General features: G+C 50.4%; 1 protein-coding gene and 1 long non-coding RNA gene across 2 annotated transcripts in view; one reads left to right on the top strand and one right to left on the bottom strand.

The window, feature by feature from the left end:
• Positions 1–274: 274 nt before the first annotated feature.
• Positions 275–19,788, bottom strand: part of LOC149342975 (creatine transporter-like) — a 42,422-nt gene continuing 22,908 nt past the window's right edge. Inside the window, exons 11-14 of the mRNA XM_089542265.1 lie at positions 10,302–10,404; positions 6,746–6,846; positions 4,359–4,514; positions 275–766 (exon numbers count right to left, since the gene is read on the bottom strand). Coding sequence (XP_089398391.1) covers positions 275–766; positions 4,359–4,514; positions 6,746–6,846; positions 10,302–10,404 — 852 coding nt within the window. The remainder of the gene's footprint in view (positions 767–4,358; positions 4,515–6,745; positions 6,847–10,301; positions 10,405–19,788) is intronic.
• LOC149342976 (uncharacterized) overlaps positions 7,436–19,788 on the top strand; it is a 39,248-nt gene continuing 26,895 nt past the window's right edge. The window contains exon 1 of the long non-coding RNA XR_016282689.1: positions 7,436–7,732. This is a non-coding gene — a long non-coding RNA (uncharacterized LOC149342976). The remainder of the gene's footprint in view (positions 7,733–19,788) is intronic.

Consider the following 19,788-nt stretch of genomic DNA (forward strand, 5'->3'; position numbering starts at 1 on the left):
AGGTTTCACGAAGCAGGTCTCCAATGCGCCCCACGACTAACTTCGCTGCAGTGCCGGGTAGATCAGCACTGTCTGTACTATTTACAGACCCACACTCTTTAAAGTATGACGAAAAATGCAGTGCTCAAAACAGGACAAAACGAAGAGGACATTATGTTTGATGTAGTTACGGAAACGCATGGAGTTATGTTCCTTCAATTATGGCGGACAAAAAGTGAATGGTTGGAAGTAAAAAAAAATGTGCAAGCGAGGAGAGATTGTGAGGGCAGTCCGGTCATCCAGAAGCCTTTTCAAGCGGCTCCGAGTGTTCCATGGAGCTGGACTGCTTGGCCTCACTGATGGTCGCCGCCGTCGTCGGCTCAGCGCCCGTAGTCGTGGCCCACGTCGGCCCAGTGGCCCCCTGAAGGGCCTCCTCGGCGGCGACGTTGGGTTCCACGTTCATGGGCATCGTGGTCCCTCGGACAGCGGGGCTCCCCTCCTCCCCTTCAGGTGCCATCGCAACTTCAGGTGACCTCCTACGCTCGGTGCAGAACACAGGCTCAGCGACGGCCGCAGGTGAGGCAGACGCAGCCGGAGACACAGCGCTTGCCGTCTCATCCATCTTTGTGGCCTCGCGCGATGGTCTAGGAGGTGTCAGCCTGACAACCGGCTGGCCTTTGATGGAAGGAAGCGCGTTGCGCTCGGCGAGGAAGGCGACGTACTTCGAGTAGAGCTCCTCGTCCTTGGGACCGAAGCCGGGCTGAGGCTCCATGGCCGCGTAGAGGTCCTGCGCAATGAAAGGGTGCTTGCAAGAGCGTGACAACACCAGCGTCGCAAGAAAGGACCCATGTTTCTAACCCAAGTGTTCCTGCCCGATGACAGCGCTGCCCACCTGAACGTGGGTTGTGCGGGACGTATGGATCTGAGGGGAAGTGATCTTCTGAATGTGTCATCGCAGTCATGTATGCTTAAGAGCTGCTGAATTCACGAAGCGCGGGAAGGTACTTGGAGGGGAGCGAAAACTTCAGATCTTTTTTCCAGCTGCTATTAGGAAGGTTCTGTAAGTTGTTTCACCTAAGACTACTCAATTTTAAAAAATAAGTTGGAGAGGAGGAATAACCGCGAACTTGACAGGACTGAAGAGCGAGAAGAGGACAGGACGAGCGGTAACTAGCAACTGAAGTTTATTGAAGAAAGACATGTTGCAGCAAAGGTTGCATCTGCGCATAGAGTACCAGAACTGAGATAGTGACACGTGGAACACACGAGATAGTTAATGATATACATCGAAACGAACAAAAACGAACAAAAACAATGAAATGCCCGTCACAGGTTTAACAGAAACCGGGTCTCTTTATCTAAAAGCGCCACGGAAGGCTCACTCACACACATATCAAGCCCAAGTTTGCTCATGTGTGCCTCTTCTAAAATCTCCCTTTCAAGCCTCGACCTGCCCCTTCCGATGATGGTGGCTTTGTTGAACTGTGGGTAGCAGCCATCGCATTCCCTGCAGTATCTCGGCAGATTAGCGCCATTATCAGGTTTCAAGGATCGAAAGTGCTGTCGCAGCCTATCGTTTAGACATTGACCCGTCTGGCCGACGTATACTCTGCCGCATCGCAACGGGAACTGGTATACCACATCAGTGGCACAGTTGACATATCTGTGTTCATGCTTCGTCGTGCACGCGACCCTGCGCCTACCTTCCGCCACGCGCCCGCAGAGCTGCGATAGCTTGCAAGGGGCTGAAAAAACAATTTGAATGCCTTGCCTACCTGCCACCCTCTTGAGGTTATGGGCCATCTTGTGCACATAGGGCACAACTTCAAGCGGCCTTTTGTCCAGAGGGATCGCCTCCTCTTGGCCACGCACCTTGTTCCGCAGTTTCCACAGTTCTGGTACGTTATGCGCAGAATAAACTTCAGTTGCTAGTTACCGCTCGTCCTGTCCTCTTCTCGCTCTTCAGTCCTGTCAAGTTCGCGGTTATTCCTCCTCTCCAACATGTCAGACCAACTTGGCCAAAGCTTCCCCTTGTTAAAAAATAAGCTTTTTAAGTTAGAACAGCGATTTTTTTTCGGCATGGCGTTGTCATCGGTGTAGGACGTCAGAATACAGCTAAGACGTGCTAACTCGCAGGATGGTTAGCTTTTTAACTATTACTGTTAGGCTCCTTAATTGTCGAGAGGTGTGTTGCCCACCACTAGTTAAACACATATCACAATTTATAATTTCTCGAACGCTTTTGCCCACGGCGCTGCGGCAGAAAAATTTTTGGGCTATTTCGACGAGTTACGCGAACTGGAGAGGTTGCTTTTCCAGCAAGCTTCTCGAAAGTGCATGTATTTTGGCGCGATGTAGCGAATATTTTTTGGGCCACAGCGCCGAGGGTAACCGCGTTTCTGAAATTCTAAAAACTGATATGGATATTACTGATCACCGGTGGGCTACACGCCTCTCAGTAATTAAGGAGCCTAACAGTAATAGTTAAAAAGTTAACTTGTCACTATTATTTATCAAGCCTGCTAATTAGCACGTCGTAACTGTATTCTGGCGTACTACACTACTGACAATGCTGTGCGAAAAAACCGCTCTTCTAATTCAAAAATCCTAATTTTAAAAATTGTGTAAAACCTTAGGTCGAACGCCCTGTAGATACGGTGTCTTAAAAAAAACAGACTAAATGTAATCTCAGCATTGCTACTAGCCGTGAATGAGGCGTCAATGTTGGCAGGGCGGCACGTAAATACTTGAGATATGTTGTAATGAAGGTTTGAATCAGCTATCTTTCTACGAGTGATCGGCACATTTTTCATGGCTTCCTAACGGTCCTTGTCTCCACGTCGTTGCAATGGCGACTGAATTGCACCTCCATGCATGGACAAGGATGCGCGACAATTTACGAAAGAACTGAAGGGATTAGGGAGCTTATTGCTGTCGTTTGATACGGAAGAAATCTCAATAAGCAGCAAGAAAGTGCTGAAATATTTCCGCTTTGAAGGAGTTATTACATAATGCGGTACGCACGGAAATGTGTCTGCCCAGTAGTGCGAAAACAGACACATGAGAGGATGACCTCATGTTTGACTTTGCAAACTTGTCTGACTGCGGAGGTTATAGCTAAACGCTGTTAATTCCAGCCGCATTGTTCCTATGTCGGCACGTCCCGTGTGAATGCATGTCAAGCGGTTGGAGTGACGATGTTTTATAGACGCCGCTGTGCGCGCACCGCGGTATCGAGGTTTTGGAATTGCACATTAAATGGCCAAAATTTGAGGAGCCACATAGGCATGGGCCAGCTACAGATCTCCAATTGCACCCGGGGACGTATCTGTACTAGTTAAAATGTTAACTTTTAAAATATAGTTAATTGTTTTTCGATTTTTGAATCATTCGCCTCTTTATGGTGTCCGCAAACACCGGTACTACTATGCCGCAAACAGCTTTCTTTACCTTAAAAAATCGATTTTTAAAAATCAGTGCTGGGCTTTCCTGAAACAACTATTATATAATGAGAACATTGCATGGGAACAGGCATTAATACATGGTCGGAAAGTCGCGAAGCTTCGAAACCTAGAGATTTCCTTTACGGGATAATCATAAATATCAGCTTGTTTTCCTTTTTATTATCACACCTGGACGAAATTAAACCGCTGGTTATGCATCGCGGTGGCTTATGATCATGATGCTCGGCTGCAAACCCGAAAGACGTGGGTTCGATCCCGTCTACAGCAGTCGCATTTCGATACGGCCGAAATGCCACATTCTCGTGTATGTTAAAGAACCGCAGGTGCTCGAAATTATCCGGGGCCCTCCACTACGGCGTCCCTCATTCTGAGTCGCTTTGGGACGTTATTTCCAATAAAGCCAAACCAAACCAAGCCACTAGATCAAGATACAAACGCTACGCAAAAGGATACACGAAGAAAAGAAAATACTTAACAAAATGCTCGTAAGATGCGTAATAGGGGATAAAATGCAAAGAAAAAAATGTACAGCCGATCACGCGATGTGATGCGACAAATCCGGGTTAGCAGCATTGGTTGTACGTTTCGAATTCTACAATGATCGCCTTGTCGTTGTGTCTTCCAACTTAATCTCGCCGTCGCTTTTTCGTTGCTTTGCTGCACGGGCATATCGTGGATGGGTGGCCGTGAGGGAATAGGTGGTGGGTAGGGCCTTCTGCAGCTTCTGTAGAATGAAAGTAGGTTTTTTGGTGGGTGGAGGAATCTGGAGGGAGAAGGGTGGAGGGCAAAGGCAGGCGGGTAGTCAACGGAGCGCTCCTGTAGGGCGGCGGCTTCACATAACGCCAGAGGGACTGGTTGTCATATAGGTGGAAGGATGCAGGCGTCGTTACCTGAAGGGGGCGAGTGCACACTTACGTATTTGTTCTGTGCCAGAGCGTGCAGAACGAAGGCCCCGATGAGCACCGCGACCGAGGCGAAGACGCACATCTCCAAGGGGTTCGTCCACTGGAAGCCGATGACGGAATCGTGGCTCTTCTGAGCTCTGGTCACGAGCGACGTCAGTCCGATGACCTGCGTGAGGCGTCGAGTCCAGTTTGGAGGGTGTGCATGCCATCTCCGATATTCCGGGATTATGGGGCTTAACTTCCCGAAGTGACTCAGGCTATGAGGGACGCCGTAGTGAAGGGCTCCGGAAATTTCGACCACCTGGGGTTCCTTAACGTGCACTGACATCGCACAGTGCACGGGCCTCTAGAATTCCGCCTCCATCGAAATTCGACCACCGCGGCAAGCACCGAACACGCGTCTTTCGGGTCAGTAGCCGAGCGACATAACCACTGAGCCATCGCGGCGGCCATGCTCAATATTCTGTCTGCCATTAAGATGCTGAATTTCGATGAAGGCGGAATTCTAGAGGCCCGTGTACTGTGCGATGTCAGTGCTCGTTAAAGAACCCCAGGTGGCCGAAATTTCCGGAGCCCTTCACTACGGCGTCCCTCATAGCCTGAGTCGCTTTGAGACGGTAAACCCCAATAAACCAAACAAAAATCATGTCATGCTAAAGGCGTGCTGCATGGTTCCAATATTTTTTTTTACCATGATAGGAAATGGTCTGACTAAGCCCGTTACCTCAATCCTGCCAGCGCGCAAAAGACACTGCGTCTTGAAGATGGGGTGAAGCTAAAAAAATACTGTGTATACAGCAGCACGTGTTAACTATTCCTATTGTCCAAATTCTTAAGCAGAATGGCATACGTCCCACCGAAGGCTGTAAGTAGGTTGTTAACATTGCAAGCTAAGCAGTGGATCGACCAGGACACCGTTGTGGCCGTAGACTAGGGCGGCTGAGAAATGGCAGGGTGTGGCTCGCAGTGCAGTCACTGAGTAAGTTTTCAGGACACCGCGCTTCTTGGAAGCGGGCTTGGAAGATATCTGGTCGTCGCGGTACAAGTTTACAACACCAGCGAAAGCCGACGCTTACGAGGAATTTCCATAAACCGCCGAGTTTCCAAAGCCTCAGAGCTTTCCTTGAGTATCACCATAGATATGCAAGGTGCTGCTTCAACGACAGACGAAAATTATTAATTTGTCTTGTTTTATCTGAGCGTCCGCGCATAATATCTACGGAGTTATTAGTTCCAATTACTCACAAGTTTAATTTATCACTTATTACAAAGATGGTGGCAAGACGGACGCACAGGGAACCATGGAAGCTATTGCAGTGCTGCGGACGTCAGGAAGGGACGGTCATGGTGCTTCCAGATCAGGTGGCGGTGACAGGAGCGTTGTACTCTGCATACTTATAAAGTGGTTCTAGCTCTTAGTGATTGCGTCAATTACGACCGTATGACGGCATGGAAAAGCAGAGGAAAGCGTCCGGCGGCTCAGCCAGGACGCGTTTTAAAAGGCTTATTTCAGCGGTGTGGCTCAGGTGTGCCTTTGGAAGCCCTCTCTCTCTCCCCGCCTCCTCCTTTTATACTTCGCAGGCAAATGCTGAAGCAGACTGGTTTCTCCCGACCTGTCCCCATTGGCATCACTTTCTGACGTGATCCCGCGCACGCGCACCACCAGCACCTCCTAGCCTTCGCCGACACCAAAGTGCCCGTGTCCTAGTTCGTACGACATTTGCGTGGAAAACGAGAGAAGACGAAGTGCCTCGACTTAAGATGCCACTTGGTGGGTATTTTCGATCTCTGTACCGTATAGCTGTGGCGGACTGAGTTTACGATGCTTACAGCAACCTGAAACCAGTTGAAGCTAATAGTAGGCGAACCCTGCTTTCTTTAGTTGACTGGTAAGGCAGGCCTGCGCCACTGCTGTGCGGGTTATGAATTGTTTAAAAACGAAACTTTCTGCATTTCGGACAACTTTACCAGGACAGTAATTTAGCAAGGGCTAGCTGTAGCAAAACATTGTCAGGTTGTTTTCAGTTGGGGTTAGCGCCTAGTAAGCGGCGCAAGACAGCAAAAAAAGTGGACGCCACATGATATTTCCTTTTGTTATTCTTTAGTTGCGTAACAAGTATGATTATGGGTTGCGTAGCCCTAAAAAGGCTAACTTGAGACAGGAGGCCGGCAACCGATTAAGTTAGATGAGGGAACGCCGTTTTTTAGGCGCAACGAAAGGGCAACGAACGCAGTGAAAAATATTCGGAAGCGTCTTGCTTAGAGAAAGGTTAATTTATTTTTGCGATAATTTTTTGCCAAAATAGTGCAAACGGGACAGTTATCTAAACGAAATGGTCCCTTCGCATGAGATTCGACGGGAATAACAGGGCTTAAAAGCCAACCGGCGAGTCTTACCGCTATCGTCACCGGACAGACGAAGCGCCAGCAGAATGGAAGAAAGGCAGGGGGGCGTTCTTTGAAGATAAAGTAAATATCGTTCGTGAAACGGCTAGCACCTGCGAAGATAGCGATAAAAAAGGAAGATGTTAGGAAAAAAGAGAAGCTTCACTATATTTCGTGGCGTATGCATACTGCTAACATCACGCATGCGTTTACACCACGTTTTTTAGAGCATTAGGTACTTGACATTTCACCTTGACCCTTGATCTTGACCTTCCCATTTGATTTCAGACAGTGTTGAATTAGAAATATTATAGCGCAAACAAAGACACGGACAAAAAAGAGAGGAAACACACACACACAAGCGCTAACTGTCAACTGACTTTATTCGGTGAAAGCCACACCTTTTATAGGCCGAAGGATTGTGAGAGAAAAAAATGACAAAAAACAAAACAAGGGTTGAGTCAGAGCCATCAAATCGCGAGCGCATGCGCGGGTAGACAAGGGCATCACACTTCGGTTTATCTTCCATCTAAGTATTTCAGACATACCATTCAGACAGTGTGCACCGCATCGACAATGACCTTCAGTGCCTCACAAGGTCGAATCGAACTTGACTGCGTGGTGATGTCGTCCTAGCTATGGTAGTATGACCACGTGATCATATGACTGTTACCACTGGGTACCTGACCTTTGATCTTGACTCTTGACCCTTAACCTTGCCCCTTGACCTTGACATTTGATCTGAGACAGTGGAGATCATGCTTAACAAAGCTTTCGCTCGTATAACTAGGTTCAAGCCAAGCTGAACCCCAGCCATTTTTTTTATAGAGCGCAGCTCTTAGGCACCCGCTCCTGCATTCGGCGTCGTCGTCGTCGTCGTCGGTGGCGGCGTAACCGGCTGTCCAGGTAGTAGAGCGAAAGCCACGTGGAAGGCGTTTGTCACGGAAAGATCACGGAGGGTGGCTACCAGCGCAACACGCCACATGCCAGCTGTGGCAGGTAGAGTACAAAGAGCTGCTCTCAAAATTCTTAGCACCGACTATCATAATTGTCTGTCAGATTTTCTCAGAGTGAACAGGAGTCTTCCAAGCAATTACCGTATATTTAGGCGAAAGCCTTTAATGGCTCGTTCTCCCGTCCGTCCGTCCGGCGTTACATCCAGCGCCTGAGGTGTCGCATCTAAGAGCGCAGCTGCCAAAAGTTGACGTCGTCTTCGTCGACAGGTGGAGCTGTCGGCGCGGCGGCGTCGAGCGCTGCTCCGTCTTCAGTCGGTGTGCGGCAGCTAGTGGAGGAGGATTGTTCCCAACGGGTGCAGCCGTAACCAGGGTGTCGAACCGGAATTTTTTCGGGTTCGGTTCAGGTTCGGGTTCACGTCTTTCGGGTTTGGTTCCGGGTTCGGCTCCGGAACGACATTCTGTTCCGGTTCGAACCGGTTCGGATCGCGTCGAACCGGTTCAAACGAGTTCATACTATCAAAAAATCTGAACGTAGGTTGTTTTGATTAAATCTTGTTTTGCTGTTTACTTTTCTTTGTGATACCAGCATAAAAAACCGAACTGCAAAATTTGCTCAATGCGTGATGTTTTGACTTCACCCACTTTAGATTACTCTCCGCTGCAAAAGGATTTAAATTTACGCAAGGGCCGCGAAATCAAATGAACTGAGAGTTAGTGTACATCGGCTATGTATACTAGACTCTCTCTGATGAGGTACATAAGAAGAGAAGCTGATGGATTTTTAATGTACAAAACCTTTCAGCTTCAGCAGTTCCGGAGACCCCGTCAGGCGAGTAATAGGTCTCTCTTGAAGCTCGTGTCAATCGGGAATTTCACCGGCGCAAAGTGCTTACGGGAGCGCTGTCGGGACCGCTGCATGCGCCCACTATGAGCGGAGATTGCCCTGTATTGGCAGGTATATACAGCCAAGACTTTTTTCTGTCACCCCATTAACGGCTTGCTAATCACCCCTTCCCCCGCCCCGGCACACCTGCAGCATGCATCTAGAGGACGTCTGCCAGTTGCGTACATTTATTTGAGAGGTTACAGGGTCTTGAGAGCCTGGCACATTTGTCGGGTTCTTCTGGGAGGTGCGTTGTGGTTGATTTCCCATACAGTGGTCCTAAGTGCATGATTATTTTTTAATAGGCCCCTAACGGGGCTGATGAAAGGGTAGCTTTTTTTAAGTGCATAGGAGTACTTTTGTTCTGAGGAATTGTTGATTTTCATGTGCGGCTTTAATTGCGTTCTGAGTGCCCGCGATAAGACAGCGCACAGGGGTTTAGGGATGGAAGCAAGGGGGTATGCGTAGAAGTGGTAGACAGATGGAATCTCTAAGATTGAATCTTCAAGCGGAGTGTCTAGAAGGCGTGCGTTGTGTGGAGTATACACACTGGAGAGTTCAAGCCCTGCAAGTCTAGACGCATTATAACGTGTCGTTGGAACTGATTTCAAAGTGCAACATTTAGCTGGTTTGGTAAAATTTGAGATAGGAACGAAAAAAGAGAGGCAACCAGTTTTCTGGGGGCTCGGTGAAATTAAATGATGCGCTGATTAAGGACAAAAATTGAAAAAAAAAAAACAGTAGCAGACGAAATCGAGAAACTAGAGCTGAATGCAAAGCTGAAAATATGGCAACTGCGGAAGCTATGGAAAGGACAGATTAAAATAAACGCGATTAAAAATAGGTCACGTACTATTCGGTAGTAGGAGAAAACTTTAAAAAGAATATTTCAAGTCCTTGCGAAAAAAACATTTAAGAAGAACGTGAAGAATATGGAAATAAAGCAAAAGATTGAACCAATGGAAGAAGGGCGTTTTCGTGGTGCCATAGTCCAGGCTATGGTGGAAGATGCAGCTGTAGTGTAGGTGCCGTCAGAACGGACACTGGGAATTGAAGAAGCCCGTGCTGAGAGAAATCACATCGCAAAAATAGAATGGGGCGGTGTGCTACCAGTAGAAAGCGGTCGCATAAAACGATTTTTTTTTTTAAATATTATCAGGCACTATTGGAGCACATGACAAGGATATGAGCCCATTCAAAGAAATGTTTCTCGGCGCATTGCTACGACTAGAAAAAAACCAGCAGAAAGGTTAGAGAAGCCAATAACTGCATCAGAGGTTGAACTCGTCATTGAGAATTTGAACACGGGAAAATCACCTAGATCAGACGAGCTTAGTGCGTCATTTTTCAAACCATACAAACATGAAATCGGGTAAGTGCTGACTGAATTGTTTAAAGAAGGTTGCGCAGTAAATGAACTGCCAATGGCTGCCCCTTCCCTTAATTTTTTGTTCGCTTCATCGTCGAAGGTGTTGCAGACGTCAGTCGTACCCTCATATATAAGGTTAGGTTACTGTGTTGTTTGTGCCTCCCCGAAGAAGATCCGCCGCACGGGAAAAAAATATAAACCATTTAAAAGGAATTGCTCTTTGCCGGTATTTTTTTTTTTAAATTTTCGAAACCCAGATTGGGACGTGCGGCCCTCTTTCGGGGGTATGGCATATACAGTGAATTTTTTTGCACTTGAAGAGTAGTTCCACATAGCCGAAGAGAAATTTCAGCAACTCACCGTAAGCATACGCAACGGTGATGACCTCGGCCACGCCTATCCAAGGAAGCAGGTCGAAGTAAACAATTTGCCCGAAGAAGTTTCGGAAGGTGATGCCGACGCCCTGCGGAGTACGAGTGGAATAAACTTTATTTCCGGTCTGGTCAAACATGTCGCTACCACTGCGCTCCTCTGCGCTTGAGCTAACAAAAGCTTAATGCCCACGCTTTCGTTATAACCCTGTCACATAGCCACCCCAAACTCCCTTTGATAAAAGAACACGGAGACAGCAAATGAGTTCCCTTTCTAGGGAATTCAGGGAGCTTGACGTGACACGGCTTCTGACGTGTGTTATGTTTTGCCGTACTAGTAGCGTGTCCCACCAGGCATCGGATCCAGGATCACCGCCGCCGAGCCGAAGGAGGAAGGAAACGTGGGCCGGAGACGGGGAGTAGGGGAAGTGAAGGAAAAAACTGTATTTACATAGTTACATGATTAAATACATTATTTACAAAGAGCGGGACTGAGAATGGCTCTCAGTGGAAGGGGAACGTCTTCGTCAACCGTAGTCGACTGGAGCTAGCAGGCTTCTCTCGGCCACACTCACGGCCGAGTTAAATATCGTTCGGTTTCCCCAGATCCCTGGCTGGGGAATAATGGTCGACGAGCACTGTCCAATCGGATGGACCGAAGGGGAGGTTCGTGTTACCACCCACGGCCCGGCAGGTGCGGGTTTGTTCCCCTCTCTCGCAGCTGGGTCGATGGGAAGGGGGGGGGGAGATGCTGACTCATCCAGGAATCTCCCGAAGTCTTCCAGCAGGTGAATGAACTTGCCTCCCCGCCGATTGCCCAGAACGCGAGTCGGGGCCACAGAATTCTTCAATTATCCGCCAGCGTGACCGGCGCCGGCACGTCGCCTCCTCTGTGGTCGCTCGGACAATACCTCCGGCGTGTCCCCGGCTTTCGCCGCTATAGTGGTCATCTCCGCTGTGGTCGCTCGGACAATACCTCCGGCATTCCTGCTACACTAATTCGCTCAAGGAATTTCGCTGGGGTTACTGCTGACAATGGCCCTTGAAATTCCTGCTACACTAATCCGCTGAGGCTCGGAGAGGCATTCCAAGCATCCCACTTCCCATGGTCGTTGCGAGGTTGTCGGCCTTGTTGATTGTTCACGGTAGATGCTTGATCGGGCCCACGTGGTCAGAAGTACAGTCACAACAGCTCGTCCGCCGCCCGAAGAGGTCTCGTAGTGGTTGCAGCCAACGCTGCTGCGCGCAGAGACCTGGAGTTGTGTCCGTTCGGCTTTTGGTCACAGCTGGGCCCAAAGGTTCTTGCTTCGTTGACAGCTGTAACGAGCTCAACCAGCAAAGTCCAAAGCCCAACAAGCAGAAAGCGCCAAACCGACTTTAAGAACTGCCAAGCTGTTTTCGGTCAACAAAGTCTCTTTAGAGAAAATGAGCTGTCGCGTGAAATTTACGTCCTCCTCCGAAAGTTTCCAAGTTTGACCAAACCAGAATACACAGAGCTTGTTTAGCCAAAAGGGAAAATTACCTAAAATTTTTTTTGGGGGGGGGGGGGTGCCGTAGCACGGTTTTTGTCACAGAAAGCCACCTCCCGTGAGAGCACAAAGGGAAGGTGGAGCTGCTGAACACACATACAAAACAGACAAAAATGATTCCCGCTAAAGCAAAAAACAAAATACAAATTTGCATAGCGGAATAACGTCTGGGGAGTCAGGAAAGGGCATTACACGGGAAAGCTTCGGCTGAGGCCATCAGCGTTGCCATTACTCGCACCTTTCGGCAACGCATGTGAACTGAGTCCCGCAATGCCAAGCTCCGAAATTTCGCTCTCATTTCGCATAGGAGAGTGTAATGAACAAAAGACAAAAAACAAGCATTAAACTCAATATGAGATTATGCGTCATATCCGCCCCTTGCGCGGCCGCGGTCCGACAGCTGCTTTAGCAGATGAGACATTGCATAATGCTAGGAATTCCAGCTTGCATTTATGTACAGGAGAGTTAAATGAACAAAAGAAACAAGCATTCAACTCAAGACGGGATTATTCCTCGAATCCGTCTACAAACGGCGTTGTGATAAGCGGAATTTACTGCTTCCTATTCTTCAGCCGCCCCCTGCGCGGCCGCGGTCCAATAGCTGCTCTAGCAGGTGCAACAGGACACAAGGCTAGGAATGTCAGCTTGGGACCCTTAACTGTTCCTCGTCCAAGTCTCGCTGTTCTGAAGTTTGGCTGACGCTCAGAAAGCAGAATGCGAGAAGGGAACGAACGAGTGCGAATGCCGTGCCAGCGTATCCGTCCCTCTCGGATTGGGTTCGTGCGTTGCGTTCTCATGGCTTGTGTTCCCACGGGGCGGGTGCGAACTCTTGAGCACCGAGGTGCCAAATTGGGGCGGCTACGCAGTTCGGATTTCAGTCGAGCAGTCAACAAGAGCCGCACTTTCCCCTTAATTAACTCTTCCCGTTTGGCCACCTCTGTGCGCTGCCGCTCCGTGGAAACCCTCACAGTTGGTTTGCGTGGCGCGTCACTAGCAATCGCTGAACCGTCACAGGTAAAGTCGCTGGCGTTCGCCTCATCATCAGTTTGTAAAATTGCCTGTTCTAGCTCACCACCGTGAGAATTTATAAGGCTTACAGGGCCACGTTTGCCCTCTTCACCCGCGTGCTCTGCTGGCGCTGCGAATCCTGGAGCCTTCGAAATGGTAAGGACCTGCGCAGCGTTATCTCCAAAACTAAGGCCCTGTAAAGGGTCGGTAGTGTACGCGGGGTCATTGGAACGCGGCTGAGGGCGCTCAAAGCGGAGCGTCTCCTTTCTTGGAACGCGGCCGCTCGCGAACGCGCCGGCAGGTATACGGGTGTCCCCCCACCCGCGGTACTGATTCGCACACGTGCTGGCACGGATGTCTATTTGTGTTTGTTTTTATTTTGTGGTGGAGAGAGTGCTCTACTTTACGGCAGCTGGAGGGCTGGCCAGGCTCTTGAAGAACCAATCATGTTGAGAGCACAATATGATTGGAAGCCACGAAATGTGGGCCGGGCCTTTAGGGCTTTAAAACCGGGCCCCGGAGCTGGAAGCGGGGTTCTGCGCTAAGGTGAGATGCAACGCATCTTCGGCAACGCCGAGAGGGGCCTCCCCTAGTGATTAGCCAGATCCACCTTTTTGTTGTTTGGTTTGTCCTTTTGCCGTTTAATTTGTCTCGAGTGCCTTAACTTGTATCTATTGTAAATTGCTGTACATAAAATTTGAAGTGTTCGCCTTACCCCTGCGTCTCAACTGAACACAAGACCGTCTCTGACGGGCACCCCTGGTGCGAAGAGCTTCAGTCTTCGAGTTGAAACCAACCCGTCTCTGGCGGGGCACCGCTGGTGCAAGGAGATTAGAAGAACCTGAAACTTTACTGGCGCAGTCGGCAGGATCCTGCGGCCATCGGAAGACGGCGCAGGAAGAAGACAAGGCAGGGAGAAAGGTGACGACAAGGCGACAGGTCAGCGTGCGTGAACGGACCTGCGGAGACACGGCGGCAAGGACGCAAGGACCACGGCAGTAGTCCAGCGACGCGGGACTGCGTCCGGTCAAGGAAGCAGCGCGTCGGGAACTCGACGATCACCGGCGGCGGACCAGCGGCGTGCGACAGCTCATCGCAGCGTCCGGGGAAAGTGGCGGTGTACCCCGACGCCAAGGAGCTGGCAATGCGGATCGACGCATCGAAACCGTGAGTTTCCTTGGTCGCATTGTTCACGTCCCTGTGTTCGAGCCGATAGGACAGCTGAGGGGTACGGAAGGCGGTATGGAGGGTTATCCATGCCGGCCCTCACTTGATGTGAAGTACCAGGTTGAACTGGCGAAGGCGCGGTTAGCGTACTTTCAGGCTGAACTTGCGAAAGTGAATGGAGGAAAGGCGCCGCTGTGCGAGGAGAAACCTCAGGATGTTAAGTGCGTCTTGGAGGAATTAGAAGCAAAGCGCCAGCAGCTAGCGCTGGAGCTCGCTGAGCTCAAGGAGGCTAGGAAAGCTAGTGAACTAGCCAGGGAGAACTGCTCTGAGTCCCGAGAGGCGAGGCCGCCTGTGCTGGAAGACAAAGGAATATACCTGTCAAGCACAAGTCAAGAAAACAGCCAGGCAGAAGAAAAGAGGGAGCAAGCTTTCCACGAAAGTGCAATCTCTCGTGAAGAAAGTGTCGTGACGGAACGCAGCGTCGCGGTAGTCGAGGCGGTGAACGCGCACTCCGACGATCCAGCTGCACAAGTTAGCTCAACCCCTAATGAGACCAGGGACGCGGACGCGAGTTCAGGATTGTTGGAAGTCACTCTGACAATTCCGAAAACGCAGTCCCAAGCAAGCTGTGAAAAAGAGCATTTCGTGCAGCAGGAAACGGTCGGTGAGGACAGACGTCAGATCGGCGAGCGAGTGAAAGGAGGAAGTCTGGCGTCACCGCAACCGCACACTGTGTCGGGCATAGGGTATGAAGTGCCCCATAGCGTTGATAGTGGCGACTTGCCGCAAGGCAAGCCCGGGTCAAGTGACTGTCAGGGAGCTCATGGAGCCTCGGAGTCAGACTATGCCACGGGGCCAGCGGGCGCTGATCAAGCACGGAGCGGCAGTTTCAGAGTTTGCTCGTGCAGTAAAGGTGCAGATGGCCCCGGGCGAGGTGGAGTGGCAGGAGGCAGGTGCGTGGCTTTCACGCTGAAAGTCGACGCGAGGAACAGTATGTTCCGTGCTAGAGGTCGGCATATCAAGTGTAGCGAGACTGACTGTACTGCTATATTTGGACGGGCCAGGGACTATGCTCTTTACGCACCACGCATGTCGTACTGGTGCGCCGGAGAGAGAGTGCTCTCAAGTGCGTCGCATGGTCAGAGATTTTCACCTATCGATGACCAGGACGTTTTTGATCCTGGAGGGCACCGTCTTTTCAGTTCACGCCCCGTTGTGGCGCCAGCCTAATGAGTGAGTTGGGGGGACGCGCCTCAGCAGTCGGGAAGAGCGGACGTGTCTCACGTCGGCTCCGCCGAATTTTATGATCCTTTCCCGAAGCATTTGCCGAAGCGCTGCGACACCATCTGGCTACACTTCCAGAACAACGAGGAGACCACCCACCCTTGTTCAGGTGGGACCGTTTTCTCAAATCCTTCGAGAATTTGAAGACCAAGCGGATCGCGCGAGTTGCTAAGCCTAACAGTTAGGCCACGACTCAGCTGCCCGCCGCGGCTCCGCGGGCAAATTCTGCCGCAAACCATGACGACCCTGATGGGATACGACCCGGAGGGGATGCAGATTGTCACCATGCCGCAGGCGAAAACCCAAGTTTTCGACAAGGTTACGGAGGCGATTATCCAACGCAAGATAGAAGAGTGGGAACGCGCATCAGCCCGTGACAACCACTCGGCACGGCAAAAAGGTCGAACGCCAGATGGACGCGTCACCGCGTCAGGGGATACGCCGCTGCAGCAGACGCCCCGCACGCAAGTCAAGCGTTGGAAGCCTCCTCCGCAGCCGCGTCTGGACAAGCAAGATGCAGTGATCATAATCAAACCTAAAGGAACGCTGGATCTCAGCAAATTCAGGGGAAGCAACGCGGTCGGAAACGCCTTGCACATTGCTGCTGGCGTCGACAAGGGCTCAGCCGAGCTCAGCGTTTGGCCCATATGGGAACAGAACATCATCGTCGTCGGGGTGCGAGACGCCCAAATAATCAGAAAGATCCTGGCAATTCACGAAATTCAGCTTGGGGACAAGGCACAGGAAGTGTACTCCTACCTCCGCCCCTCCGACGACACTTGCAAAGGAGTAATACAAGTGGACCCGAGGGTTTCCAACGAAGACATCACGAACGCGCTTCGCTCCCCGGACGCACCAGTGGTGAGCGTGAGAAAATTAGGTTCCTCCAACGTGGCGGCCATCACGTTTGAAGGAAGAAAGGTTCCGTTTCACGTCTTCTACTACGGTGAAGCGGTTCCAGTACGCCTATACAAGAAAACAACGCCAGCCTGCGCACTGTGCGGGAAACTTGGACACCGGGCGGATGTTTGCCCTTGCCCTTCGAAGTCAAGATGTCCGCAGTGCGGTCAGCAAGATGTTCCAGAATCCCACGACTGCCAACCCAAGTGCACGGTCTGCGAAGGTCCACATCCCATGGGGTCGAATCAGTGCAAGTACAAGTACCGAACATCACAAAAAACCAAGCCCAAGACAGGAGAATTCAACCACCGGTCAAGATCCAGGCTTCGAAACCGGTCCGGCAGCAGAGGTCCATCGAGCAGCGGGGACCGACTGACCCACCAGGACCAGTCCAGCAACAACTCAGCACCACCCGGCTCACGCTCTTCAAGCAATGGACCTGGGACTACCGATAATGTGTCGCACAACAACGGCAGTCGTCCAGCCGAGAAGACAACAGGACCCCATAACAAGGAGCAGCGCAACGGCAGCAAGGTGAGCTGGGCAGATGTAGCTGCCTCCTCCCCCGAAGCGTTGGCTTACAAACGACTTAAAGCAGAGATTGAACAACTAAAATCAGAAAATAGCACATTGAAACAGCAGTTAGTCATCGCAGTCAATCCAAACAACACATTACCTCCATCGACGCAACAGGCATGTCCGATGGAAGAAGATAGGGCAGAGCTACACCCTCCGTCTCCACACCAGTTAGATGCTAGCACCCCCGAGAGGCAAGCAACTACACCAGACGCACCCCACCAGGCACCAACTCCGCAGGCACCACCATCGCAGGCACTAAAGCAGCAATATACAGAGCACCCCCAAACCCAGGAACGCATCACTCGCTTGGAAAAAACAATTCAAGACCTCATTGAAAATAAATTACAAATTATGATCGAGGCGACAATCAAAAGTATGTTCGAATCAGTTATTAAACCCATGATGGAAAACCTCGAACCAGTTTTAATAAGGATGCAATCGCAGGAGATCAGAATTGACCGCAAACTTCAGGAATTATCAGATGGTTCTCACAACAGAGGCACAAAGCTGCAGGGTAAAATGGGAACTCGTCGTCTGCCAAGCACTCAGCCAGATCTACAACCTGAGGGCGCACCACATGATGAGGCACAAGTTTCTAGTGTTCAGCATGGCTCCACAACGTAGACATAAACTTACTATCCTACAGTGGAACTGCAGGGGACTAAAACGGAAGAGGGAAACATTACAGCAATACATAGACTGTCATCCCGATACGCCGCAAATAATAGCCCTGCAAGAAGTGAATATGGAGGCTAAGATCAGAGGATACTCAACACATCAAACAAATCCCTCGACATGCATCTTGGTCCACAAATCATGCACGGCAATAACTGTAGACCTTAATCTAGACAGCGACATTGAATATACCTTCATAAAAATACTGCCACAGCACAGAAACAGCAAGGGCACCTATATACTCAATATATATAGTCGCCCCAAACAGCACCGCGTAGCCTTCGACGTGATCTTTCTTAAAGCCCTAAGAGAAGCCCAAAAAGCTCCCCTAGCTATAGTTGGCGACTTTAATGCTTCTAGCCCCCTATGGGGATACCCCAGGGAAGACACGAAAGGCAGAAAACTAGCATCCGCCATCGCTGACATGGCCCTGACCCTACTCACGGACCCGCAGCACCCGACGCGAGTCGGCACCAGCGTAACGCGGGATACTTCTCCCGACCTCACGCTCGTCCGCAATGCCCGCAACTATGAGTGGCTCAATACAGGAGAGACCCTAGGCAGCGATCACTACGTGCTGCAGACCATCTTCGAAAGCAACAAGCACAGCAAACCACGAGGGCAAGCCAGAATTACAGACTGGGAGACATTCAGAAAGGACACCAAACTAACCACATCCGAACAAATAACCAGCTACGAAGATTGGGCGGCATCCATTCTCGACCTTAAAGAAAAGCTCACAAAGTCTCTTGCCACCACGGAGGACCACCCAGCTGTTGACAACCACCTCCTACACCTTTGGGAAGCAAGACGTAGTCTTATAAAACGGTGGAAAAAACAAAGACACAATCGGAAACTAAGACTTCGAATAGCCAAGCTTACTATTCAAGCAGACCAATACGCATGGGACCTCGCTCGCACCAATTGGCTAACGAAGTGCGAATCCCTCAAAGGCCGCCTAGACACCAAGGCTACATGGAACCTTCTGCGATGCCTAATTGACCCTCCGAAAGCGAAGAGTGAACAACACAGAAATTTGCATCGAGCCCTACACAGCTTTCAAGGCACGGATCATGAACTCGTGGATGAACTCAAGCGTCGCTATATCTGCACCGCGCGAGACCCACAACCCTTCAATAAGGAGTACCGTGGGGAACCGAACGAAGACCTAGACAGAGATTTCACTTCAGAGGAAATCATTGCAGCACTAGCAGATATGCGCCGAGGCACAGCCCCGGGACAAGACAAAATTACTGTCGGACTTCTGGCCAACCTCGGCACGGAGGCTCTGCAGCAACTCACGGATTACATAAACGAATGTTGGCGTACCGGCACCATTCCACAAGCATGGAAAACAGCCAATGTACACTTTATTCCCAAACCCGGCAAGAAAATCAGCATTGAAAACCTGCGCCCCATATCCCTCACGTCGTGTGCAGGCAAACTCATGGAAAAGGCAGTCCACACCCGTCTCTCCAATTATCTTGAGGACAATGAGCTACTGCCACACACGATGTTTGGATTTCGGGCACACTTGTCCACCCATGATGTGCTTCTGCAAATCAAACGTGAAGTCATTGATCCCGCACGCACAAACAGTAACCGAGCGCTTCTAACACTTGACCTCAAGGGAGCGTTTGACAATGTCAAACACTCCACAATCCTCAACAACCTCCACAGCATGAACTGCGGACAGCGAGCCTACTCGTACATCTGCGATTTCCTTACGGACAGAACCGTCAACATCAGCACCGGCTCAAAACACACAACGCAAGTGAAGATGGGCACGAGAGGCACTCCGCAAGGGGCAGTACTATCCCCACTTCTCTTCAACATTGCACTCCTAAATCTCCCACCTCTTCTCAATCAGGTACAGGGCATACGCCACGCCCTGTACGCTGATGATATAACCATCTGGACAACCACGGGAAGTATGGGAATGATTGAAGAACAACTACAAACCGCGGCGACAACAGTTCAAAATTATGCCCGGGCGTGTGGACTAACGTGCTCACCCGAAAAATCCGAACTGATAGTCTTCCGTCAACGCAAGAATCAAGACACCATCAATATCCGCGTAGACAACTCACCCATCAAGGAAGTTCAGACCATGAAGATACTGGGTCTGTACATAAATAACAACGGCAACAACCGTCTTGCCCTCCAGAAACTACGGCTCGTGAGCGAGCAAGTCGCCAGGATGATCGCCAGGATAACGACGCGCAAATCGGGGATGCGAGAAGACGATACTCTGCGACTGGTGCAGGCTTTCGTTGTAAGCCGCGTCGTCTACGTAGCGCCCTACCTCCGCCTTAAGAAGCGTGACATCAAAAA

This window comes from Amblyomma mixtum, chromosome 5, assembly GCF_055824585.1.
Source record: "Amblyomma mixtum isolate Tamu chromosome 5, ASM5582458v1, whole genome shotgun sequence".
NCBI classification, from domain to species: Eukaryota; Metazoa; Arthropoda; class Arachnida; order Ixodida; family Ixodidae; genus Amblyomma; species Amblyomma mixtum.